The 27,129-nt window shown below is 40.6% G+C and overlaps 2 protein-coding genes across 2 annotated transcripts in view; both read left to right on the top strand.

The window, feature by feature from the left end:
* The window catches only part of LOC105923620 (transmembrane protease serine 9), a 283,180-nt gene that overhangs the window by 158,386 nt on the left and 97,665 nt on the right, over positions 1 to 27,129 (top strand). The gene's annotated exons all lie outside the window — the stretch shown is intronic.
* On the top strand, positions 571 to 5,649 carry LOC118566479 (serine protease 27-like). The gene is made up of 4 exons (XM_036148756.1): positions 571 to 651; positions 2,575 to 2,595; positions 2,743 to 2,920; positions 5,247 to 5,649. Exons 1-4 carry the CDS (start codon positions 597 to 599, stop codon positions 5,590 to 5,592), a joined length of 600 nt encoding a protein of 199 aa, XP_036004649.1. The 5' UTR covers positions 571 to 596; the 3' UTR covers positions 5,593 to 5,649.

Below are 27,129 nucleotides of genomic sequence, written 5' to 3'. Positions count from 1 at the left end.
GTCAGGTTTACATCTAAAATGTGGAGCCACTGGCATTTCTGCCTCTATGTATAAATGATCTACGTTGAAATATTACTATTACAGCTGTCTTTTTATTCTTCTACTATGGACCAGGTTTCAGTGTCTTTAATAATGTTTAAAATAAAAAAGATTAAAAGGAATGTTATTTAGCAAAATATTCAGTCTCAAGGGTTAAAATATGAATACGTTTTATGAGACGGATATGGATGTTGGGAAAGTTCCTGCATAATTTTAGTTATCTCTCACATTTCCCCTTTAAGCAATATTGCCACTTCCTGATTTCTTATCCTGTTTATTTACATATTACTGGAATTTTCCCTAAATTCAGAGATGGATATATATTAATTTTCCTACATTAAATTAAAATCCATGAGTCCTTTTTATTGAGCATATTTTTCTTCAAATTCATTCTAATTAAACATAGACAAAGGATAAATAAACCTGCATATACCATATATATAAAAGAGGTGAGTTGTTGCATTGTCACTGAGCAGGTGACTCTTTGTAGGCGTATTTATTAAGCCGTATGTTGGGTATTTAAACCAGAGCAGATCGACTGGAGGTAACTCACAGCGATGGCGTTCAACAAGCTGATCTGGGTGGTGGCTTTGCTGACTCTGCTGATAAAAGGTAAGAATCTCTGCAGACAAGGATGACTAAATGAAGCTGCCTTCTACAACCGTCTTCTGGAGTGTTTAAAAGTAGCTTTAATGCCTGAATTATTCAGTTCAATTCAATTTTATTTATATAGTGCCAATTCACAACATATGTCATCTCAATTATTTGGGGATTTATTTAACTACAGACTGATGAGGTGAAGTGACCCGATGCAGTTAAAGTTTTTTTCAACTGAAGGGCTTATGTGTGGGGGCCTTCTGAAGCTGTCTTTTGTGTGCATTTCTAGTAGTTTTGTCACTAGAAACGCAATATGCATGACTGCTGTCACATGCCTATTGCATATTTTTTCACATCATTATGGAAATTAGCTGCTGTCTTTTCTGTAAATATAACTTGAATATTTCCTTTTATACCCGAATATGCAATCTTATCAATAACTGTGCAATACTTACTCTGGTTTTAAGTTTTACTTTTAGTTTGACCTTTCTAATAAATTCATTTCTGTGGCTTCATAGATAACTTTAGCCTGTTTTTTCATTACTAATTTAGCATATAACTCTATGTGTTACTTTCTACTGTCATGTCTGAAATTTCCCATTGTGGGACAATAAAGCAATTCTTTATCTTCTCCTTATTTTTTCAAGATATCTGCTTTTCTAGTAGTTTTGGATCTATACTCTCTGTTCTGTTTTACTTTTTACTCTTTCTTCTACTTTTTGTGTCAAGTGCAGAAGGATAGATATATAACAATTAATTTGTCTCTAGCCACTTTTGCACAATTTTACAATATTTAAATTTTAGGAACATCCCCATAGTTAGGATAGTTTTTAAGGTATAGTTTTATGATGTTTACTGCTGCTGTATTGAATTTGCTCTTTGTGTTTTTAATTCATATCATTTTCCCCAAAATCTAAAGTATTGAATTGTATTATTTGTTTTCATATAAAAATTAAATGTTAACACCAAGGAGGTGATGCATGGAACAAAAATGGATTTATAATCTTTAAATATATTTTTCATGCAACCCATTATCGGCTTAATAAACTGTTAGAGGTTCTGGCTCTTAAAAATGGGGACTGTCAACAAGGTCCAGAGGTTTTCATTCAAAGACCTTAGAGAACATTGTCAGAGCCGATAAACCAATCAGTCCTAATTAAGCGTTTAGCAGATTATGTTACCTTCCTGGGTAACAGGTGTCATTTGCTGAGTAAACAATACTGCTATATGCAGGAGCAACGTATAGGAAAGAAAATTTAGGACAATTCGAAGGAAACTAATGATAAACATCCTAAAGATTAATTTAGGACTAGATTTAATTGTGTGTATTTAAAAAAAATAGCTGGTTCCTAATATGTTTTAGCTAAAGTTATTGCAGAAGGTCAAAAGCCACTTGTTGCTCTAGAACTTTTTTTTCTCACACTCAGAAGATGACAAAATACCTGACAGTACAGCAAGCATTTAAACACAAAGATAGCATTGACAAAAAGTGGCTAACATACTGTGAAGCGACCCATACAATGTTGTATGATTCATTATAACTCCCAGGATGGGTCTTGTTTCAGATACCTGTTTTGTATTACTTCAGCCAAAGGGACTGTGGCTTCAAAGTCCGAGGCTGTTTTATAGGCCCAGTCCATCCCTGCTCATATCTGCGCTGATTTCTTTTTATTTAAAGAAATAAAACACAAATTTTATTGTTTGAAAATATAGTTTCCTCTAATGGTCTAATGACACAGTCTCTTATTCTTTCATTTTGTTTGTTACATGTTTCCCCTTATTTGTTAATTTGCAGAATTAACTTTCCTGCTGGTATCTGAATTTCTCCCATGGTGGGACGATGAAGAATATTTCAATTCAGTTTTAATTGTCTATTGTTTGGTAAAAAAAAAAAAAAAAATGTTACAGAATGATACATTATTCTCTCTTGTTTTTCAGAGTGTGACTCACAGCTATCAGGTAAGTAAAATCTAAATGAAACCACTCCATAATTTCCCCATTGAGGGACTTATTGTTATTTTCCTGCTGTTACTCTTTTGAGAGATTTGCTATGATTGGTGAATTGTAGAGCAGTCAGATAATCCAGGAGTTTCTGTTTTTTCTCAGTATGTGGTCAGCCAGCACTCAACACCAGGATTGTTGGAGGAGAGGAAGCTTCTCCAGGCAGCTGGCCCTGGATGGTCAGTCTGCACATCGTTGACCCCTGGTTTTCATCAGAGGACCGCTGTGGAGGATCCCTTATTAACGACCAGTGGGTGCTGACTGCTGCTCGCTGCGTCTTTACGTAAGCAACAAAACCAGAGGAAACACCTCACCTCAGAGCTGGTTATCTGATCATTCTGAAAAGTGGTGGTGAAGCAAGAGCTTGATTTTATGGTTTATTCTCACCAACCATAAAAAATGAGACTTTAACATTATAAACACAAGGGATGCGATAAAGCATTCATTAAAACAAAAATTAGCAAGTGTCTGCTATGCTCAAAGTTGTGACCTGTACAGCCTGTGTTAAAGCTGCAGTAGGTAAGTTTAGTAAAAATGTAATTTTTACATATTTGTTGAAACTTCCACCATGTCCTGACAATTTAATATGAGACAGTTAATATGTGAAAAATGCAGCTCTTCTGGCTCCTCCTAATGGTCCTACTGACATTTGCAGGAAACCATCGCTGCCAGTTAGAAACAACTAATCAGAGTCAGACAGATTGTATTTGCAGTGTCACTCACACTTGTTTACACGCTGCTCACACAGTGACACCTCCAGACATTTTTCATGGGGGGGGGGGGGGGGGCAGATGGAGCCACTTAAATTCTGTGGGTGGCACTGAATCTAAAAGCCATAATTTCAGGATTTTATTCTACTGTTGTAGTTAAGCTGCCTGTAGAAAAATATCAGAAAGACTGTGTAATTATATTTAGAATAAGGTGTACATTTATTCATTCATTGGAAAACAAAACACTTACTAGGGCAAAGTATAGATACTGGCAGATACAAATAAAAGCACAATAGAAGCCCAGGAAGAGTGGCTGCCAACTATTTACACTGGAACACAATTCACACTACTGAATGCAGCTGACAACCACTGCGATAGACAAAAATCCAGATTTCTGCTTCCTGCAGCTTCTTCTGCTCTGGTTAAAAATTAAAAATGAAATGCATGCCCATCCCAGTGCACGCTGGTCCTATACCAGTCCCTTTACTTATATAAATGGCCTTAAAGTCCTTTCTGGCTGATTTACAAAAGCAAATAACTGTAACAAAACTAAGATTTAAATAAATCATTAACCCATAGATGAATCTTACAAAACGGAGCGGGGTGTGAAGTACATTTAAAGAGACGGTGCCAAAACATCCTGTGGATTGAAACTCTGTTTTGTTAACATCAATATAAAGTTTTGAGTTTCCTACTTCTTCACTTGACATCTTCCTCTAAACGGTGATGCTGATTTGTTTTGTTTTTATCCTTTGCAAAATGTACATACCAGGCAACAGGTGAGAAGTGGAGGGGAAGGGGGGGCGCAGGTGGAGAGTCATGGCTTGCCACACATCTTGTTTTGTTCTACAGACAGTTTTCAACGGCGCACCTAGTAGTGAGATTTTGCTTATTGCTCCTTTAAAGTTGCCCCACAGTTCAGTGCATCTTTTCTCTTCTTTTATGCACCAGCCAGGAAACTGAGAAGCGCTCCATGCAGCAATCAATAAACAGAGAGGAGATGGCATCACACAAGACATAAGATACATGCTGTATATGTATACAGCATGTATATTATTGTATTTTATCTTGTCTGTAGTGTATTTATGTCTATATAGTGTTTTTATGTGACTTTTAACCAATTCTTCAAAAATGTTTATTATTGAGAATATTTTAGTCAGCAAATAATACAATAATTTCTTTACTATATTCTTTGTACATTAGGGTCTTGAATTTTGATTCATTTTCCTACTATTTATCTTGAAGAAAAATATGTTACTAGAGTTGCATTTTTAACTTGCCCTCCATCTAAAATTAATTCATTTCCCTCTATGGGGATAATAAGGTTTATCTTATCTATATATTAATAATTTTATGATTTTTAAAGACGTTTTTGCGCTCAATTCCTCCACTGTTCAGGTTGTGGATCATCCAATCAGCTCTCTCTTTTTCCACCTTCTTCCTGCTTCAGACAATCCAAAGCTTTCTAAAAGTCCTCCTCACTACTCCTAACATGTTTTCCCTTTAGGACCTCTCTAAAGGCCTAAGATGGTTTGTGAATAACTTTATCTTACTGAGGTAAAATTTTAAGGAATCTGGGATATTTAATTTTTTTTCCTAAAATTACGTCACTAAGAGCTACTTTTAGTCTTTGGATTCTTCATGAATGCTGGTACAGGTCTGTTGTTGGGGATGGATGTTGATTCATAAGAGATAATCATGGAGAGCTCTAATGTTTTCACTCTGCTGCCTGTTATCTTTATTAGAAAGAAGCAGAAACAAACAAAACTAGTCTAGCAGACAGACATCATATAAAACATTGATTATCTGCAACAATTCACAGGACTCTATCATCTTACTGGTGATTTAGATAAATATAATATTATCTACTCATGGTTTTCTTTCTGACTCTTCTGACAGGAAAATTAATTCCCCATCTGATGTGACAGCATATCTGGGTCGTCAGAGTCAGGAGGGATCCAACCCAAACGAAGTCATGAGGAAAGTAGCACAGATTAATTTTCACCCTGACTACAGTTTTAATAATAATCTTTATTATTATTATTATTATTATCATCATGGTCATGGTAATGGTTATGATTATGATAATACCAACGACATCGCCCTCGTTAAGCTGTCAGAACCAGTGAGTTTCACCAGTTACATCTCACCAGTCTGCCTAGCTGCTTCAGACAGCATCATCTCCTCTGGGTATAACACCTGGATCACTGGCTGGGGAGACACTGGAGATGGAGGTGGGTTTTAAACCAACATTATACAGAGAAATGAAAAGAAATCCCAGCTTTTTACTCTTATGGGTGCATTAAATTAACCTGACCCTAGCCAGATGGATTTCGCTCCGCCTAGCTTCACTCATCCATCTGGGACTGATCCATAGGAATGGCGGTTCAGAAGGCTGGGTCTTATCAAAAATCCTTGAATATGATTGGATAAGCCACTTGTCTGTCATCTTTATCGACGTTCTATTTCAACCACTCACACCGAAGCTAACCCGTGACGCTGTGAGAGCGATGCAGGAAAAAACTAATCTTTTTTTTTTAATGTGTTTGCGGCTCTAGTGGCACGCGTTTTATTGACAGTGAGCTGACAGGAAGAGGGGGGAAGACAGGCGGCAAAGAGCCGCAGGTCAGAGTCGATTCCGGGTCGACCACGTTGAGGACTAAAGGCCTCCTAACATGGTTCACGCTAACCGCTCCGCCACGGGCGCGCCCTGGAAAACAAAACTTGCCAAATCCGGTCGGGAGAAGGGCGAAAACATGGTTTCCACCGAGAAAAGCCTTCAGAGCCGTTCTCTGATGTTCTTTTAATGAAACAACATTAGGTAGATTGGACAACACGGAAGAAATAGCAGCATCAATGTTAACGCTTGCTTCCTCGATGTGAGCCGCCATTGTTGTCTGAATCAAAACAGTCTCACGTCACGGTCGCTTCTCCACTACGTCACATCTATGAAACTCCAGCCCTGCGTCCTGATTGGCTGGACAATAAAATTGGTTGGAGAAATCACTCTCTATGGGAGATGTCCCAGATGGATGTGAGTGAAGCTAGGCGGAGTTAAGCGGAACGAAATTCATCTGGCTAGGATCAGGTTAGCATTAAATGTGTTTTACAGTTTTTATAGAGTCAACTCAAAACCCACTTTTTTTAAAACGGTTAACGCAGAGGCCTAAACAGTGGCACCAATGGTCAAAATGAAACATTTTGTTTGCAAAAGGTTACAACTCTGCCAAAACATTTAAAATATGTACCAAAAGCTAATTTTGCCCTCAAACAACACAACCTGCACACAAATGTTTGAGCCCTTCCAATCATTCGTTACACAAGGGGCAACAAAATACAAAATACCACTCAGTGTGAATCAGTGCAGCATTGCTGGTCATTGTAGCCAAAGACTGTATCCAGCTTACATGTCAGTGTCATTTGTAGTCAAATTTGCCTTCTCTCAAAAAATGGATCCAGAATCAGATATGCTGTGATCCAAATTATTATTCATTCTTTTTTTTTAGATTGTGGCTACAAATGAAATATTCCAATAGAAAATACTAGAGCTGTCTGTCTCTTCTAGTCCATTCTGTCCTGACGAATAGGCCACATGGCCTCATCTTCATCACACTCAATATTTTCTCTTGCGATGCACCTTGGGAAAAATCTTCTTGCATGTCTGATCCATCCTTGACATGCCTCTGCATCTATATCTTGTCATTGAGCAAGGGCATCTGCTCATAGGGGCAGTGATCATATACCTTCCATCTCCATACACTGAAGAATTCCTCTATAGGACTAGATAGAGATGTATATACTGTATAGCAGCAATACTTGTTCTCCCATCGAAAAACTCTTACAATGGATGCAACCGTGTTTCTATTGAGAAAAGGTTGGACTCTTTTTCCCTCTAAGTGAAAGGCCATGATTTACCACATGATCAATCATAGTTGCCCCAATTTCATCTGTAACTTGAGCCCTTCCAGCTACACCTTCACCTCACACACAGATTCCTCTTCCTCTTAATCTTCTTCCCCTGACCCATCTACCTCTTACTCTGCCTCTCTTCTGCCTTAAAGGTATACTATGCAACCGGGGTTGATTTTCCAGCAAGGCTCCCCCCAGAGGGTGAAAGTAAAAGTGCACTGTCATAAAGATGCTCAGCTGTTCTGGGGTCCGTTCTTCGTACGTCGCTGACTCAGTTAGCAGGATTTCATTGTTGACGATTTGGCATGATCTTGGATCGTTTGGTTCTTCGAAAGACATCCTGCACTTGTTGTCATAGCAACATGTGCGCCAGCTTAAACCTGCTCCAGAGCAGGCTTATTTCATGTAAACAAGATTAGATCATGGCTGTATAAGCGGAGGAGATAGAGAAGTCTGCCGTAGCCATGTCCATTTTTACGACTGCAACCTGTTGCGGAAGGTGCAAGAATAATTTGCAGAGTTTTTCGAATTAATCGCTTATTGCGCAATAGACAGGATCCTTTAGCGCAGCGCAACAGTGTAATTGTAGAGAGATTTTCTTGGTGGCTGTTATAAACAGACAAACACATCATTTAACAGTGGCTTTTAAAGAGGAAAAAGTGATGTTGGAGCCATAAATCTAAAAGTTATTTGTATGATGGTTTGCTTTTTATTTTTATCATATTCAGTAAGAAGATTTGTTCGGGCCATTTTATTGTGAAGTTTAGTTTACTTTGAAAGGCTTGCTTCCTGTCGAGCCGTATATTGTATTAGAAAAAACTATGGATGGATTATCTAGACACGGAGCAATACAGTTTTACCGTGTAAACTGTGGATGACTTGGAAAAGGAAGATTTTTATTTTTTATGGATAAAGATTTTTTTTTAATTAAAATTCCCAGTTTGCATGCATCCTTTACTTCCCGTGCCTAAGGAATGACACTGAAATTTGGATCTCTTGACATAACAAGTGCCTTTTTAAAATAAAGTATAATAATTAAAGGCTACCATTTTGTAGAATATTCTTGTATTTCACTTTTACTTGTTCCCATGTTCTAGTGGGTCCCGTGGAGGCTCTGATATAAAAGAACAAATAATATCAAATTATTAAAATGCAAAAATTCATGCTGTAGAATGTGATAGAAACATCTACCATGGACAGTATTTAAGCATTAATTTGTCTGCTGCTTTTTGCCAGCCCTCTCTCCTGGCTTTAACAGACTTTGATGTGTTTTAATTAATGACTCAAATTCGGCATAACCTTCCATTAAAAGCTCGTGTTCTGCTTGGGAGAAAAACTGTGGGCGTTCTTTGGCCATGCTGAACAGCCAATAGCAGCGCTGCTGATCAATGTTTCTACTATCGATGCATTTCCCCTTTTAAACAAACGCATGAACGCGCAGTTATCTCAGATAACTCAATCCAGCCATACTAATCATAAACAACAGGTGTGTTCGAAGAACCCAATTAGCCGGATGATATCATCTTGGATGTGTGATTTGATCTCGGATGTTTTAAGCAACGTACGAAGAACGGACCCCTGGTTCCTCCGTCAAGCCAGGCGCGGTTGTTTTGAGCTTAGCAGACAGGCGAACGCAACGAAAAGTGGAAAAAACGGCAGTACAAACAATGACTAACACAGTGAAGGTATGAACATCAGGCTTCCCGCAGCGCTATCTTGGTGAGGCGGCCGCCATCGCCTCGCCAGTTTTATTATTATTATTATTATTATTATTATTATTATTATTATTATTATTATTATTATTATTATACCCCGCCTCTCGCCCAATGAACGCTGGAGATAGGCACCAGCACCCCCCCGCGACCCCATGAGGGATAAAGCAGTTCGGAAAATGGATGGATGGATATTATTTTTATTTTTTTTTTTTTATGTTGGCGAGACGCTACCGCCGCCTCGCCGCGGTAGTGTCTCGATGATAATAATAATAATAATAATAATAATAATAATAATAAAACTTGATATGCTTGCATGTTTATTTGACGTTAACACGCGGTTCTTTGTTGTTGCTTTCGCGCGTGCATATAGTGAATGGCAGGGCAAAAACACATGGAGTTCTCGCTGTAAAGCAAGACTTCTGTGTGTGCGGGCCGTGAGCTCTTGCAATTGCAAGTGCGGTATTTCCCCCACAGACCACCAGGGCGGCCGAGAAAACCTTTGTTCGACCTGAAATGACTCATTTAATCATCCAAAACGGTATGGAACACATTAATTAACTGAAAAATGTTGCATAGTATGCCTTTAAACCATCCATGTTTGCAAAGAACAACACACAACATGACACCTTTTACGTAAAGCCTGCAAACTGACTGCAAATTGAAAAATTGTGTAAAGAAGTGTCAATCAGGTGCTTCAGTGATTTCATTTTGATCAAGAAGTTTCTAAGAGCCTGGAACAAATGTTTTTTTTTTTGTTTTGCTACCACAGCTAAAGCAATGGAGTTTGGACTGCATGAATGACATCTGCGTTAACTGTTTTGCAAAAGGGTGGGGAACATGAGTCAAACCAAATGAAAATGTGTTAACTAATTTTTGGTCTGCTGAGATGGTGATGATGAAAACTGAGAGGTTGCCAGTTTCTTCAAACAGGTCAACCAATAAAAACTGTAATATCAAATGTAAATTTGCCTCCTCAGACCCTCTTCCATCTCCTAAAAGTCTGATGGAGGCGGAGGTGGAGGTTGTGGAGAACAGCCAGTGCAGCATGTTCAGCATTACTGACAACATGATTTGTGCCGAGTCACAAGACGGAGGGAAGGGTTTCTGTGAGGTAATCATCTGTTTACATCAGTTTGTTATTGTCTGCATACATCAGTTCTCATCTCATCTAAATGAAGTGTTTCTCGTCTTTAAGGGCGATTATGGAGTTCCGATGGTTAGCAAGCAGTGTGGCCGCTGGATTCAATTAGGAATCGCAAATGAGTATGAGGGATGTAATCAGACTACTTTACCAGGAGTCTACACCAGAGTTTCCCAGTATGAGAGCTGGATCAACAGTAAGATCAGCACCACCCAACCGAGCTTCATTAGCTTCACATCCACTGATTCCTGTCCACCTAAACGTGAGTACCTGTGTTTTTCTTCCTTTATGGTAATGTAACCTAATACAGGATGGGAGAGGGGATATTTATTTAGACATAAAGAGAAAAGGCCACTAAATAAATTTGTTCGAGGGCTGAGTACTTAAAGCACTTACATTAGTAAGTGCTTTAATCCAACATCTATTATTGTGCTAAATGAATTATAAACAAAGTCGCCATTGAGCGTTGAATTACTACTTATACATTGTTATAAATGTAACAATGTAAACACGTCCTCCATGTTTAGCAACTGCTAAGAGCTAAGAGCTCTGGTCATCGTGTGAAATGGTTTTTGGCACTGCTGCCAAGTCAGCTTGTTTTTTTCTAAAGTCCCTTGTATATTCTGTGGGTCGCGGGTTGTTTTGGGACCCGCAACCCACAGAGGGGGGTGGGGGGGGGCTTGTTTCTGAATGTGCACTCAATTATTTGGGGTCTAAAAGACAGTCTTGCTGGTCCGCTACAATCAAGAATCAAGAATATTTATTTGTCACCTTGTGTTACTGCTGCGAAATTTGTCTTTGGCCAGTCCGGTTCACATTCAGCCTGGCGTACACTGTACGAGTTTTTCAGTCGTGGTACTTATATACATCTCAAACTGTGCGACGGAACCGCGGGGTTTAAAAAGTTCACCGCTCACGATCTGTGCGGCGCGACGCTCGGACGAGACCGGAGTGCTCACACTGTACGTCGTGTCCCCTCTGGGACCGCTCGCTGTGGTGGCAGAGGCAGGCGAGCGACGGTAGGTGACAGGGACCCAGAGCAGGGGGTCGAGCCCAGCTCTGGCGAAGCCCGCAGGAGGCACCGGGCGTCGGGGGAACGGAGGGGAGAGAGGAGGGACGAGACGCACCGGCGGCCGCGCGGCACGGCAGGTCGCCCAGCCCGCCCCCCCAACAAGCGGAGGAGTGCCGAAACAGGCGGCCAGCGCGTTGCGCGGACCGGACGGCTCGCCCTCCCCAACACCGGCCGGAGGTTGCTTCAGGGACGCCCGCTTCCCTCCCTCCGCTGGCGGGGACGGAGAGGAGGGGAGGGCGCCCCCTCGTAGCTCTGCTTGAACAGCAGGATGCGCTCACGAAAACCTCACGACAGCTGACTGAATTTCAAACATGTTTGATTTTCACCGATCGTCCGATTCCTGATCGGGAGGTAGTCGTGAGAAGCCAGTCCCCCCTCCTCCCCCCCTCTACGATCAAGCTGAAATTCGGCCCTATTCAAAAAATGCTCGCACGACTGAAGAATCGGCCCAAAAAGGGGAAAAACTCGTACAGTGTACGCCCGGCTTTACACATAATAAAGACAAAAACTGACAAATGAACATGGGTTGCATTTTTATTTTATTTTTCAGTTTAGGAAAGTCATTGTTGGTGTTGTTTTTCAGGGAAGAGGTCACTTAGTGCGGCTTGGATTGTTGCTGCTGAAGTTGAAGTGGTGCTGCTTTTACCTTTGCTTGGCCTTCTGGATGCCTTTTTTGAGTTTGCTTCTAGCCGTGCTATAGGCCAGTCTGTCTCCAGATCTGAATGATACATCCTGGTCCTTCAGCAGGGACCGCACTGAGCTGTCCACCCATGGTTTCTGGTTAGGAAACACTGACATTCTTTGTGGGTGGGACATTATCGGTGCAGAAGTGGATATAGGAAAGCACATATGATGTGTAGCTTTCTAAGTCAGTGCCCTCAGTCAGCCACCCGTTAACTACAGACAGTGAATTTAATTATGTAAAGCACTTTGAGTTGTCCTTGCACTGAAATGTGCTATACAAATAAAATTGCTTTGCCTTGCGTTGCCTAAAGAAGAGAAAGTCTTTAATATTACTACCCAGTGTCTGGTGTATTGTTACTCGGCAGACCATAAATTAATTTCCCCTTTTTGTTTACAAGCTTTGCTTTCTGTAGCATACCCCTCTCAGGGTGTGGTTGAATTTTGTTATTTTACTGTTTAATACACTGTGTGCACAATCATTAGGCAAGTTGTAGTTTTAAGGATCAGTTTAATTTTTTAATAACTACAGAGCTCTTGGTCAATTAAAAATATCTGGATAATTAAAGAAAGCTTGATCTAAAGTTGATTGATAAGATCAATCAACTTTAGATTAATTTTATTACTTGATAACATTCTTAATAGATGGATCTAAGATGAGCTTTTACTACAACTATCTGTCTTACAACTGTCTGTGTGCTCCTCCTTTCTCCTGATCAGAAAACTGGCTCAGTCTATCTGCTTAACTGTGTGTCTTTCCTCGACACAGCTACCTGTAGAGCTAGTCTGCCATTACCCTCTCTAACATAGAAAGTATTCTTCTATGAAAGCCTCTCTGCTCATTTTTAGCCCGTGGAGTCTCTGCATCTGGATCCAGTGGGGCCAGACCCCACTAGATGTCGCTGTGGAGCTCTGTGTACACAACAATTAGTGGGACAGGATCATTGTGTCTATATATCTAAGTGCGCCAGAAAACTGACAAGCTCATAGACTAAACCCACCCGAGGCACCTTGATATTGGGGCCGGCCCACCAACGTCTGTTTAAATAATGAACATCTGAAATCGCAGTGAGCATGTTCATCACGCTCTAAGTAGACAGCTGTGGGGTCAAATCCTACGGCCCCAAGCTCAGATCGTCTAATCAAAATATTGGTATTGCACTCATTACGTTTTTCTGCTCCGCCTCTCTGCCTGCTCGGACGCTTTTTTCTCTGCTCCCTGCTTGCTTGCATTTTCCTGCGTTTTACTTTTTATCTCCTTTTTATCTCTTTGCCAAAACCACGGAAAGTTGGATTTAGTTATTTTTATTTATTTTATTTTTATTTATTTTTGATTTTTATTTTGCAAAGATGCCTCCCTTCACCACAGTGGACCTTGACACGCTTCTACAAAAGATCGCCGTTATAGAACAGAAGATATGCCGACTCGAACTGAATTATGATGTAAACGGCGCGTATGGAAATGAAACAACCCTGCCTGCGACTCCAAACGGGGACCACCAGCCCAGCAACTCTCTGAACAAACAGATCCCTGAGGAAAATGAGAATCCCTGGATCACTCAGGGTGCAAGACCAAAGGATCAACGAACCCCACGCCTAGACAAAGAAAACTGGCCGAGACTACAGAGAGATGTCCCAGGACAAGTGAAACAACAGCGGGCTGTTCCCACAACAAATGATAGGAGTAAACCTGCTGGAAATGCTGGAATTCCTTTACGAAACAGATTCGCTCCGCTCCAAAATGTGACCCAGGAGAATCATGACAACACTCAGAGGTACGTCAACGACTTTCGCTCTAATACATCAGAGAAAAGACATGCCACAGGGCCAAGGACCCTGATTTTATGCAGTGGGTCTGTATGTGGGATTAAACATTTCTGTAACAAGAAAAACACAGAGGTGTTAATTTATAACAATTCGAACTATGGCCTGGTGTCTGATTTATTAGACATCCTTCCAAGGATCTTGAAAGAGCGCCCGACCTTGGAAAAACTCATAATACAAGCTGAAGCCCTGGGCGACATCACCCGGATAAGAAAATCAGAAGTATTGAAAGAGGATTACATTCGTCTGTTGAACTTAGTTCATGGCAAAAATGTCAAGGTGCTTCTCAGCGGCCCTTTCCCGCCCGTGGCTTGTGGAGACGAGATTTTTTCCCGAATTCTGATGCTAAACAAATGGCTGGAAAAATCATGCAAAGAAACAACTGTAACCTTCATAGACAACTTTAACATCTTCTGGGAAAGAAGACATCTGTTCAACAGAGATGGCTTCTCTCTAAATAGGTCAGGTGCAAAACGACTGATTTCAAACATCTTCTATTCTGTAAACCATACAGCATCAGCTTTGTCCCAAAACAAAGAACATCCAGTGCCTAAACAAATGATAAGCCCAGTGCAGCCCGAACAAGCCAAGATAAAGATGGCCAGAAAGAGGCTACATCAGAGCTACAGGAGGATTCATCCCAGATCTCAGCAGGACAAAGAGAGGACCAAGAATCGCCATCGTCACAAACACCGGTCCAGACTACACCCGCCTCGCCTTCCTCTCCACAAAGCCCAGAGGTTCCTTTTCTGGATTTTTCTCACACCATGAACAAAGTCCTTAAGATTGGTCTACGATTGACATCCTCTCCACATATTAATTCTGAAAACCACAGTTCTGTGACTAAATCAGCATCTTCCAAAGGACGCAGAGGTCCAGATCCTCCTCCTCCTCTACATATCACAGAACATGCCTGTCCTGAAGACCTTCGCATAACGTCCTTGTGATATGCAGCAGGCCCTGGCTGTACGTTTATCAGTCAAGACCGCCACCAGCATAAGCCTGGGCCTCCTGACGGAGAACATGGAATATCTGTTATGATACGTGGCAGAAATAAGAAAAGCAAAAGGAAAACAGACAGGAATAATCAGTCGTACTTAAAAGTCATAAACTGTCAGATGCAACCTGCCACAAAGACACCATCAACCACCAAATCATATAAACTGGGTTTATTAAACATTAGATCTCTGTCAGGAAAATCCCTTTTAATTAATGACTTCATTATTGACAATAATCTTGATGTTATGTTTTTAACAGAAACATGGTTACATGAATCTAATGAAGCAGCCATTCTGCTGGAGTCGACTCCTCCAAACTACAATTTCCTTTGTGAGAGCAGACAGCAAAGGAAAGGTGGAGGAGTAGCAACATTGTTTAATGATTCACTAAAGTGTAAAAAGGGGTTTTTGGGAAAATTTGACTCTTTTGAACATTTGGCTCTCAAGGTAAAGAGCCCGGTACGAACTATGTTTCTGAATGTTTACAGGCCTCCTAAGTCCACATCAAACTTTTTTAATGATTTCAGTGACCTCTTGTCTGTGATATGTGTTGATTATGACTTTTTAATTATTGTTGGAGACTTCAACTTTCACGTTGACAACCCTGAAGACAGAAGTGCAAAAGAACTGTGTGACACACTTAGAAACTTTGTTTTAACTCAGCATGTTAAACAGCCAACACACAAACAGGGACATATTTTAGACTTGATCATCACTAAAGGTCTAAACATTTCACAGGTCAATGTAACTGATGTTGCCTTATCCGATCACTTCTCCGTTACCTTTGAATGTATCATTACCAGTGACTCATTTAGCCAAAGGGACATCGTAAGAAAACGCACCTTTAAGGACAATGCCACAGAAAATTTTATTCAAGCTTACTCTGCTACCTCAACCTTGGGCTGCAACTCAGTAGATGAGCTAGTAGATAACTTTCATTCTAAAGTCTCAGACATCATTGACTGCATTGCTCCAGTTAAAGTGAAGGTTTTTTACGGGAAGAAAAAATCTCCTTGGAGAAATGCTCCATCAGTTAGAAGTGAAAAAAGGGAATGTCGCAAAGCTGAACGCAGGTGGAGAAAGAATAGACTCCTGGTTCACTATGACATCTATAAAGAGAGACTTAACAGATATAACTTACAACTGAAAAATGCAAGAGAATCTTTCTTCTCTGAGATCATTAAGAAAAACATTAATAACGCTCGTGTCTTATTTGCCACAGTCGACAGGTTAACAAATCCTCCTGTGTCCGTGGCTTCAGAACTCCACTCCACCAGGGCCTGCAACGAATTTGCTAACTTCTTTACTGAGAAAATCCTAAAAATTAGAGGATCAGTTTGTACATCCACACCAGCTCCAGAACCAAAGCGGTACTCAGCTGGAACTTATCCTGACAAAATGTCCCAATTCAGCCAAATAAACTACAAAAGCTTAGAGCAGATCATTCAGCAGCTAAGTTCCTCTTCATGCTGTCTTGATGTTCTCCCCACAGCTTTCTTTAAAAATGTTTTACCTGTCATAATGTCTGATTTGACTCAGATAATAAACACGTCCCTCCTGTCAGGTGTTTTCCCCCAGTCCCTAAAAACAGCAATTATCAAACCACTGCTGAAAAAGAATAATTTAGACAAACTTCTACTCCAGAACTACAGGCCCATCTCAAACCTCCCCTTTATCAGTAAGATTATTGAAAAAGCTGTATTTCAACAATTAAACACCTTCTTAACAACGACCAGCCGATTTGACGTTTTCCAGTCAGGTTTCCGTGCTCACCACAGTACAGAGACCGCCCTTATCAAGGTGTTTAATGACATCCATATAAATACAGACTGTGGAAGAACCACCGTGCTGGTACTATTGGACCTTAGTGCAGCATTTGATACTGTCGATCACTCCATTCTGTTAGAACGCCTGGAGAACTGGGTCGGCCTCTCTGGTACAGCTCTTAACTGGTTTAAATCCTACTTAAAGGACAGGGACTTTTTTGTATCAGTAGGTAACTTTACATCAGAGATGACAAAAATCCCATTTGGGGTTCCCCAAGGGTCCATCCTGGGTCCCCTCCTATTCAATATCTACATGCTCCCTCTAGCTCAGATAATAAAAAATAACAACATCAGCTACCATAACTATGCAGACGACACACAGCTCTACATCACCATGTCACCAGGTGACTCTGAACCAGTTCAGGCACTGAGTAAATGCCTAGAAGAAATCAATACGTGGATGTGCCAAAATTTTCTCCAATTGAATAAAAACAAAACTGAAGTAATAATATTTGGACCAATAGAGGAGAGATCAAAAGTTAGCACACAGCTTCAGTCGCTTCAGCTAAAAACCACTAATCAGGCCCGCAACCTGGGTGTAGTGATGGACTCAGACCTGAACCTTCAAAAGCATCTAAAGACAGTTACAAGGTCGGCTTTCTATCACTTGAAGAACATTTCTAGGATTAAAGGACTGATGTCTCAGCAGGATCTAGAAAAACTAATCCATGCGTTTATTTTTAGTAGAATTGATTACTGCAACGGTGTTTTTACAGGTCTGCCTAAAAAGTGGATCAGACAGCTGCAGCTGATCCAGAACGCTGCTGCCCGCGTCCTCACTAAGACTAAGAAAGTAGAGCACATAACCCCAGTTCTAAAGTCCTTACACTGGCTCCCTATATCTCAGAGAATAGACTTTAAAATACTTCTGTTAGTCTATAAATCCTTAAATGGCTTAGCTCCTAAATACATCACAGACTTGTTATCAGCGTATAAACCATCCAGACCATTAAGGTCTTCAGGCTCCAGCCTACTCTGCATACCTAGAACCAGAACTAAACACGGAGAAACAGCATTTAGTTCCTATGCTCCAATTATCTGGAACAAACTTCCAGAAAACTGTAAAAGTGCGGAAAGCCTGAGTTCTTTTAAATCAAGATTAAAAACACATTTGTTTAAAATTGCCTTCAACTGTCCTAGTTAACTGAATCACCACTTTTTTGTTCTATTTTCTCTCTATATTTTATTCCTACTTGCTCTTATTCTGTTTTATTTTGCTATATTTTAATCATGTAAAGCACTTTGCATTGTCTTTGTACTGAATTGTGCTATATAAATAAATTTGCCTTGCCTTGCCTTACGTTCTGTCGGATAGTGTGCGACCATTAAGTGTTGGTTGTCCTTATTAGCTCATTGAAGAGCTGACGTGAATCTTTTCTGTTCAATAAATTAACATTATTAGTGAGCCTTTATGTGGTGACTGTGGCTTGATGGGTTGAGTAGTCGTCTTGCAATCAGAAAGTTGTGGGTTTGATGCCAACTTCCCCTTGCCATATGTCGATGTGCCCCTGGGCAAGGCACTTGCTGCATCTCGGTGTATAAATGTGTGTGTGCTAGTGAAAGCAACTGGGTGAATGTGGCTTTAGTGTACAGTGTTTTGGGTGGTCAGCATGACTGCAAAAGCGCTGTATAAGTTCAGTCCATTTATTTGTAATTGTATGTATAAAAATGTAAATAAAATGGATTTCTAGTGTGTTGGTTTATGCTAATGTATCTGTTTCATTTATATTTGATCAAAGTCAGGTTGAATACATTACAAAAAAATTAGTTGCTGTTAATAGGTATTGAGTTTTTGTGCCCTACTTAACATTTGCCAGAGACGCCACTCTGCTCTGTCTTCTCTAACCCCCAGTGGGTCGAGGCAGATGAGCGTTCACACCAGTAACGTGTGGTAGAGTTTATAGCTGGTGAGGCACTGACGTCATCAGAGTCAGATTTACAAATATATACACTCTACAGAGTAGACTCATTGCAAAGTGCTGAAGGAGACTGATTGTATCAAATGAATTCACCAAGAGACATGCAAAAAATATTGATTATTTGATGAAAAACAAAATGACAATGTCATGATGTGGTGGTGGCGTGGACCTGGGCGGCAACGAGGCAGAGGCAGGATGGTGGTGAAAACAAAGGAGAATTTTAATGAAAGCTAAACTTACAAAAACTCAGGCAGGAGCAGCGACGGGAGAACACAGGAGCATGCAGAAGGAACACAGAATGACCCGACAACGGGGAAACAAACAGAGAGAACTTAAATACAGGCTGGGGATCATTAACAGCAGGTGAGGTAAATCAACTAATTAACTGAAACAAGTCCACAACTCAGAGGATCTTGACAGACAAAAAATATTTGTCATTTGATTGGTAAGAGTTTATGAGTTATGATGGATTTCTGCATTTGTAACACATTCAAAAACTATAACCCACATTACACACATTTCATTACAAAAACAAAACATGAATAATTATCGCTGTCTTACCTCTACTTATAAATGAAGTCCATGCGGCGCTCTTTCTGAACAAAAATATCATCATTTTCCAGTAAAAGTTCTCTTTATCTTCTTCAGTTTTAAAAGTCTCTCAGTCTCAGTGGAGCTCACTGCCAGGGAGGAAAGCCTTCCTTCATCAGTCCTGTTCCAGCTGTATGTTTAGAGTTCTTTACTTGTTTAGCATAACTCGATAACATTATAGCAACAAAGTAAAAATACTTCACTACTGTACTTAAGTATATTTTGGAGTACTTTCCTTGAGTATAAACTTTTTTGATAACTTTTACTTTTACTTCACTATACTTCTGAACTTACTTGCATACTTTTACTCCAATACATTTTCAATGTTTGTTTTAGTTACTCGTTACAATAAGAGAGAGAGAGACTCACGCACGCGAGTGTTTTGACCCCACCTACTGATTGACTGCGACAAAGTCGGGACTTGCCTGGGCTTGTTCGTCACCACCAACAGGATAAGAAGCTGGTTCAGTAGTTAAGCAGGTTAAGTTAACCTTGTGGTATAGGTAAAGCATCTAATAGCAGAGAGTCCTGATTTTCTTAACTAAATGATACCTGCAGACACACCCGCTGACAAGGGGGGACAAACGGGTCAATTGTCCCAGGCCCAGGACAGATGGGGGTCCCAAAACTGACATTCTGACCATAAAAATACAGGCAGAAGTAATTTTTCAGAAAACATTTGTGTGAAAATGATTTAGTATTAGAGCAACTATATATATATATATATATATATATATATATATATATATATATATATAATTAGGGCTGGGCAAGTTAACGCGTTAATTTCGCGTTAACTCATTAGACTATTAACGGCGATATTTTCTTTAACGCGCGTTAACGCATGTTGCTCACATGCTTTTATTTTGTGAAGGTCTGTCCAACTTCCGTTTGTGTGTGCCGCACTTCCGTTTCAGCGCTTCCCTCGGCCAAATAACATTAGTTTGACTGAAATGATCAACTGTCACGGCAACAGTGTCAAAACTTGCAGAGCAATCGAAGTGGCAGGTCAGGGCCACAGCTTTAAACTATTCATGAGTGAGTGGATGATACAAAGAAGTGCCTCATATAACGTACCAGGACATTTTAACCTGTTTTGTGTCGTTACTTGGTGCGGACGGCTCTGCTGTGCGACTTTACCGAAGCGAACCTCCGCAGTGAAAGAGTTGGATCGGTGTTAATAAATATCAACATGGATGACCTGGTATTCATGGAGGCTGATGTCCGTTCAAGCTAAAACTAGTCCGACGTTCACGCTGCTGGATTCTGACTGCATCAATCGGCTCTACGAGACCTCAGAGCGCTCTGGTGCTGCGGCTCCAGGGAAAGCCTTCAGTCATGCAGCGGCGACTTATGGAAGGTAGGCTGATGAATTATCTGATTCAGAAACATACTGGCCGTTGGCTCGTTGTGATTAGATTGCTGGTCAGTTAATTTTGTAATGTTTGGGATTTAACTGATGTTATGAGAGGATATCAAAACATTAGCTTACCTGTCTCCTATCCTCTTGACGTCTCCTGGTTTTGTTTTTTTATGGAACTTCGCAGCCCAGACACTTTTCTGGCGTCGTGTGGTCTTATGTTGGTCTTTTGTCCACAAAATGAAAAAAACATACGGTCGCTTCGGTGGTTTCTTCAGATTTTAAGCTTTTAACCACAGGCGAAGGGATTCCTCATTCTTCGGCTGAGGGTGAATGAAGTAGGGCGCCTCGTATCCACAGCTTTTGTACACGGTCGATGATTAAAACACTCCTGCTCCACGTAAACCTTTCTTTTACACCCGTTACTATGACAACCTCTAACCACACAAATGATCCCGGTCTTCCTCGAAGTCATAATGACAAGTAATTTGAGACGAAGTAGCCGCATGAGCCGCTTCTCAGATAGCTAAACACTCACAGGAAGTGAGCGGGCGGAAGTCTCGCCCAAACAAACGTCAACTCGCTGCCTCCATGTTTCCGTCAAAAATAAGGTGGATATGCACGCGAGAAAGCAACAACAAAAAACCGCGTGTCAACGTCAAATAAACGCAAGCAACGCAAGCATATCGAGTTAGCAAGCATTTCAGTTTAAAGTTCTTCCAGCAACGAATATGACAGAAACAAGTTAGTTGTAACCACTGCCAAGTTAAACTTTGGTATTGAACATAAAATGGTAATGCTGCTCCCTGCTGTTACCTCAGAAATTGTCTGTTTTTGGTAGATTTTTTTCCCCATAAAGAGAATTCCCTGTCAGTGGCAATAAGCTTTAATTTATTATTATTGCTATTTTTTGTTTTACATGTTTAAGTTGAGCTTTACAATAAATATGTGTTACTGATAAGTGCTACAAATGTTACAACACTTTTGTTCATATGGCAGCAGAACATTAAAATAAAAGTGCTCTTTACACTACTTTTGAATTCATTCTTGGAGTTTGTAAATACAATGCGATTAATCATGATTAATCAGGCAAATTATGCGATTAATCGCGATTAAATATTTTAATCGTTGCCCAGCCCTAATATATATATATATATATATATATATATATATATATATATATATATATATATATATATATATAGTTACTCTAATACTAAATCATTTAGTATTAGAGTAACATCCCCCTCTGTGACTCCACCATCGACACTGGAGTCTTTCTGCTTCCTGGGAACTATCATCTCCCAGGACCTAAAGTAGGAGCTGAACATCAACTCCCTCACCAAGAAAGCCCAGCAGAGGACATACTTCCTGAAGAAGGCAGCTGAAGAAATGCAACCTGCCAAGGACAATGATGGTGCACTTCTACTCCTCCATCATTGAGCCCATCCTCACCTCCTCCATCACCATCTGGTACGCTGGTGCCACCGCTAAGGACCAGAGCAGACTGCAGCGTGTCATCCGGTCTGCAGAGAAGGTGGTTGGCTGCAATCTTCCGTCATTCCAGGACCTGTACGCCTCCAGGACTCTGAGGCGTGCAGGGAAGATTATGGCTGATCCCTCGCACCCCAGTCACAGACTATTTCAGACACTTCAATCTGTTTTTTTTTTTGTTTTTTTTTTTTGCTCTCCGCCTCTCTGCCTACTCGGACGCTCTTTTCTCTGCTCCCTGCTTGCTTGCATTTTCCTCCCCTTTTTATCTCCTTTTTATCTCTTAACCAAAATTACAGAAAGTTGGATTTAGTTATTTTATTTAATTTCTGTGATTTATTTTTGATTTTGATTTTTTTCCCCGTGTGGACTCTTTTAGTTTTCAGCTAATCCACACAAGATGCCTCTTTACAACAGCCCAGAGGAGGCAGTTCTCAGGAAAAATGCTCTTATGGAAAGACTTCAACATGAAGCGGATATGAAGGAGAACCACCCGATTTAAAGGATGCCTACCTTCACCACAATGGACTTTGACAAGCTTTTACAGAAGATAGCTGTTATGGAACTGAAAATCTGTCGACTCGAAGTGAATTATGATGTAAACGCCACACATGGAAATGAAACAACCCTGCCTGTGATTCTGAATGGTGACCACCAGCCCAGCGACTCGGCGAACAAACAGTCCCCGGAGGAAAATGAGAATCCCTGGACCACTCTGGGTGCAAGACCAAAGGATAAACGAACCCCGCACCCAGACAAAGAAAACTGGCCGAGACTACAGAGAGATGTCCCAAGACATATGAAACAACAACGGGCTGTTCTCAAAACAAATGATAGGAGTAAACCTGCTGGAAATGCAGGAATTCCATTACGAAACAGATTCGCTCCGCTCCAAAATGTGACCAGGGAGGATCACGACAACAATCAGAGGTATGTCAACGATTTTCGTTCTAAGACATCACAGAAAAGACATGCCACAGGGCCAAGGACCCTGATATTATGCAATGGATCTGTAAGGGGGATTAAACATTTCTGTAACAAGAAAAACACAGAGGTGTTGATTTATAACCCTTCGAACTTTGGCCTGGTGTCTGAAATATCAGACAACCTTCAGAGGATCTTGAAAGAACGCCCGACCTTGGAAAAACTCATAATACAAGCTGAAGCCCTGGGCGACATCACCCGGATAAGAAAATCAGAAGTATTGAAAGAGGATTACATTCGTTTGTTGAACTTAGTTCATGGCCTTAATGTCAAGGTGTTTCTTAGCGGCCCTCACTCGCCCGTTTACTGTGGAGATGAGATTTTTTCCAGAATTCTGATGTTAAACAAATGGCTGGAAAAAACATGCAAACAAACAACTGTAACTTTCATAGACAACTTTAACATCTTCTGGGAAAGAAGACATCTGTTCAACAGAGATGGCTTCTCTCTAAATAGGTCAGGTGCAAAACGGCTGATTTCAAACATCTTCAATTCTGTGAACCATACGCCATCAGCTTTGTCCCAAAACAAAGTACATCCAGTGCCAAAACAAATGATAAGCCCAGTGCAGCCCGAACAAGCCAAGATAAACATGGCCAGAAAGATGACACAGAAAGAGGCTTCGTCAGAGCTACAGGAGGATCCATCCCAGATCTCAGCAGGACAACGAGAGGATCAAGAAAATCCATCGTCACGAACACCAGTCCGGACTACACCCGCCTCGCCTTCCTCTCCACAAAGCCCAGAGGTTCCTTTTCTGGAATTTTCTCCCAACATGAACAAAGTATTTAAGATTGGCCTACAGATGACATCCTCTCCATATAGCCACAGCTCTGTGACTAAACCAGCACCTTCCAAAGGCCGCAGAGCCCCAGATCCTCCTCTACGTATCACGGAACATGCCTGTCCTCAAGACCTTCAGATTACTTCGCGGTGATACACAGCGGGCCCTCGCTGCACGTTTATCAGACACGTTTATCAGACAGTTTCGAGAATCAGCTTGGGTCTTTTCCCGGGAATTACGGAATATCTGTGATGATTCGTGGCAGAAAAAAGAAAAACAAAAGGATAAACAGGAACAAATACTTGAAAGTCATTAACTGTCAGATGCAACCTGCCACAGAGACATCATCAACCACCAAATCATATAAACTAGGTTTATTAAACATTAGATCTCTGTCAGGAAAATCCCTTTTAATTAATGACTTTATTATTGACAACAATCTTGATGTTATGTTTTTAACAGAAACATGGTTACATGAATCTAATGAAGCAGCCATTCTGCTGGAGTCAACACCTCCAAACTACAATTTCCTTTGTGAGAGCAGACAGCAAAGGAAAGGTGGAGGAGTAGCAACATTGTTTAATGATTCACTAAAGTGTAAAAAGGGGTTTTTGGGAAAATTTTACTCTTTTGAACATTTGGCTCTCAAGGTAAAGAGCCCGGTACAAACTATATTTCTGAATGTTTACAGGCCTCCTAAGTCCACATCAAACTTTTTTAAGGATTTTAGTGACCTCTTGTCTGTGATATGTGTTGATTATGACTGTTTAATTATTGTGGGAGACTTCAACTTTCACGTTGACAACCCTGAAGACAGAAGTGCAAAAGAACTGTGTGACACACTTAGAAACTTTGTTTTAACTCAGAATGTTAAACAGCCAACACACAAGCAGGGGCATATTTTAGACTTAATCATCACTAAAGGTCTAAACATTTCACAGGTCAATGTAACGGATGTTGCCTTATCCGATCACTTCTCCGTTACCTTTGAATGTATCATTACCAGTGACTCATTTAGCCAAAGGGACATCGTAAGAAAACGCACCTTTAAGGACAATGCCACTGAAACTTTTATTCAAGCTTACTTTGCTACTTCAACCTTGGGCTGCAACTCAGTAGAATTGCTAGTAGATAACTTTCAGTCTAAAGTCTCAGACATCATTAACTGCATTGCTCCAGTTAAAGTGAAAGTTGTTTCCGGGAAGAAAAAATCTCCTTGGAGAAATGCTCCAGCAGTTAGAAGTGAAAAAAGGGAATGTCGAAAAGCTGAACGCAGGTGGAGAAAGAATAGACTCCAGGTTCACTATGACATCTATAAAGAGAGACTTAACAGATATAACTTACAATTGAAAAATGCAAGAGAATCTTTCTTCTCTGAGATCATTAAGAAAAACATTAATAATGCTCGTGTCTTATTTTCCACAGTCGACAGGTTAACAAATCCTCCTGTGTCCGTGGCTTCAGAACTCCACTCCACCAGGGCCTGCAATGAATTTGCAAACTTCTTTACTGAAAAAATCCAAAAGATTAGAGGATCTGTTTGTACATCCATACTAAGTTCAGTACCAACGTTGTCTCCTACCAGAATTGATTTTCACCAAATGTCCCAATTCAGCCAAATAAACTCCAAAAGCTTAGAGCAGATAATTCAGCAGTTAAGTTCCTCCTCAAGCTGCCTTGATGTTCTCCCCGCAGCTTTCTTTAAAAAAGTTTTACCTTTCATAGCGTCTGATTTGACTCAGATAATAAACGCGTCCCTTCTGTCAGGTTTTTTCCCCCAGTCCCTAAAAACAGCAATTATCAAACCACTGCTGAAAAAGAACAATTTAGACAAACTTCTACTCCAGAACTACAGGCCCATCTTAAACCTCCCCTTTATCAGTAAGATCATTGAAAAAGTTGTATTTCAACAATTAAACACCTTCTTAACAACGACCAGCCACTTTGACGTTTTCCAGTCAGGCTTCCGTGCTCACCACAGTACAGAGACCGCCCTTATCAAGGTGTTTAATGACATCCATATAAATACAGACTGTGGAAGAACCACAGAGCTGGTTCTATTGGACCTCAGTGCAGCATTTGATACTGTCGATCACTCCATTCTGTTAGAGCGCCTGGAGAACTGGGTCGGCCTCTCTGGTACAGCTCTCAACTGGTTTAAATCCTACTTAAAGGACAGGGACTTTTTTGTGTCAGTAGGTAACTTTACATCAGAGATGACAAAAATCACATGTGGGGTTCCCCAAGGGTCCATCCTGGGTCCCCTCCTGTTCAATATCTACATGCTCCCTCTAGCCCAGATAATAAAAAATAACAACATCAGCTACCATAACTATGCAGACGACACACAGCTCTACATCACCATGTCACCAGGTGACTATGAAGCAATTCAGGCACTGAGTAAATGCCTAGAAGAAATCAATGCCTGGATGTGTCAAAATTTTCTCCAATTGAATAAAAACAAAACTGAAGTAATAATATTTGGACCAATAGAGGAAAGATCAAAAGTTAACACACAGCTTCAGTCGCTTCAGCTAAAAACCACCAATCAGGCCCGAAATCTGGGAGTAGTGATGGACTCAGACATGAACCTCCAAAAGCATCTAAAGACAGTTACAAGGTCGGCTTTCTATCACCTGAAGAACATTTCTAGGATTAAAGGACTGATGTCTCAGCAGGATCTGGAAAAACTAATTCATGCGTTTATATTTAGTAGAATTGATTACTGCAACGGTGTTTTCACAGGACTTCCTAAAAAGTGGATCAGACAGCTGCAGCTGATCCAGAACGCTGCTGCCCGCGTCCTCACTAAGACTAAGAAAGTAGAGCACATCACACCAGTTCTAAAGTCCTTACACTGGCTCCCTGTATCTCAGAGAATAGACTTTAAAATACTTCTGTTAGTCTATAAATCCTTAAATGGCTTAGCACCTAAATACATCACAGACTTGTTATCAGTGTATCAACCCTCCAGACCACTCAGGTCTTCTGGCTCCAGTCTACTCCACATACCTAGAACCAGAACCAGACATGGAGAAGCAGCATTTAGTTCCTATGCTCCAATTATCTGGAACAAACTTCCAGAAAACTGTAAAAGTGCGGAAAGCCTGAGTTCTTTTAAATCAAGATTAAAAACACATCTGTTTAAAATTGCCTTTGACTGTTCTAGTTAAACAGTTTTACTGTTTTTAATGTTCTTTTTTGTTACTACATTCTATCCCTACTTGCTTTTATTCTATTTTCTATCTACATTTTATTATTTTGGTATATCTTAATCATGTAAAGCACTTTGTATTGTCTTGTACTGAATTGTGCTATATAAATAAATTTGCCTTGCCTTGCCTTGGCAGGAGGCTGCGGTCCATCAGGACCACAACCTCACGCCACAAGAACAGTTTAGCCTTATCAACAAGGCCAAGAGCCGCCTGTGACACTGGACACTGTCTCTCTCCCCCTTTCAGGACTTACAAGCTTCTGCGTTACATCA

Source organism: Fundulus heteroclitus, chromosome 16 (assembly GCF_011125445.2).
Source record: "Fundulus heteroclitus isolate FHET01 chromosome 16, MU-UCD_Fhet_4.1, whole genome shotgun sequence".
In the NCBI taxonomy this organism is placed as follows: Eukaryota; Metazoa; Chordata; class Actinopteri; order Cyprinodontiformes; family Fundulidae; genus Fundulus; species Fundulus heteroclitus.
The sequence above is the reverse complement of the archived record's forward strand: the minus strand, read 5'-3'. Positions and strand labels throughout refer to the sequence as shown.

Excerpts from the sequence above, each read along its gene's own strand:
- LOC118566479 (XM_036148756.1), top strand. The coding sequence starts at position 597 with ATGGCGTTCAACAAGCTGATCTGGGTGGTGGCTTTGCTGACTCTGCTG. Across the intron at positions 2,596-2,742 it reads GTGTGACTCACAGCTATCAG|TATGTGGTCAGCCAGCACTC; the intron begins GTAAGTAAAATC and ends GTTTTTTCTCAG. Across the intron at positions 2,921-5,246 it reads GCTGCTCGCTGCGTCTTTAC|GAAAATTAATTCCCCATCTG; the intron begins GTAAGCAACAAA and ends CTCTTCTGACAG.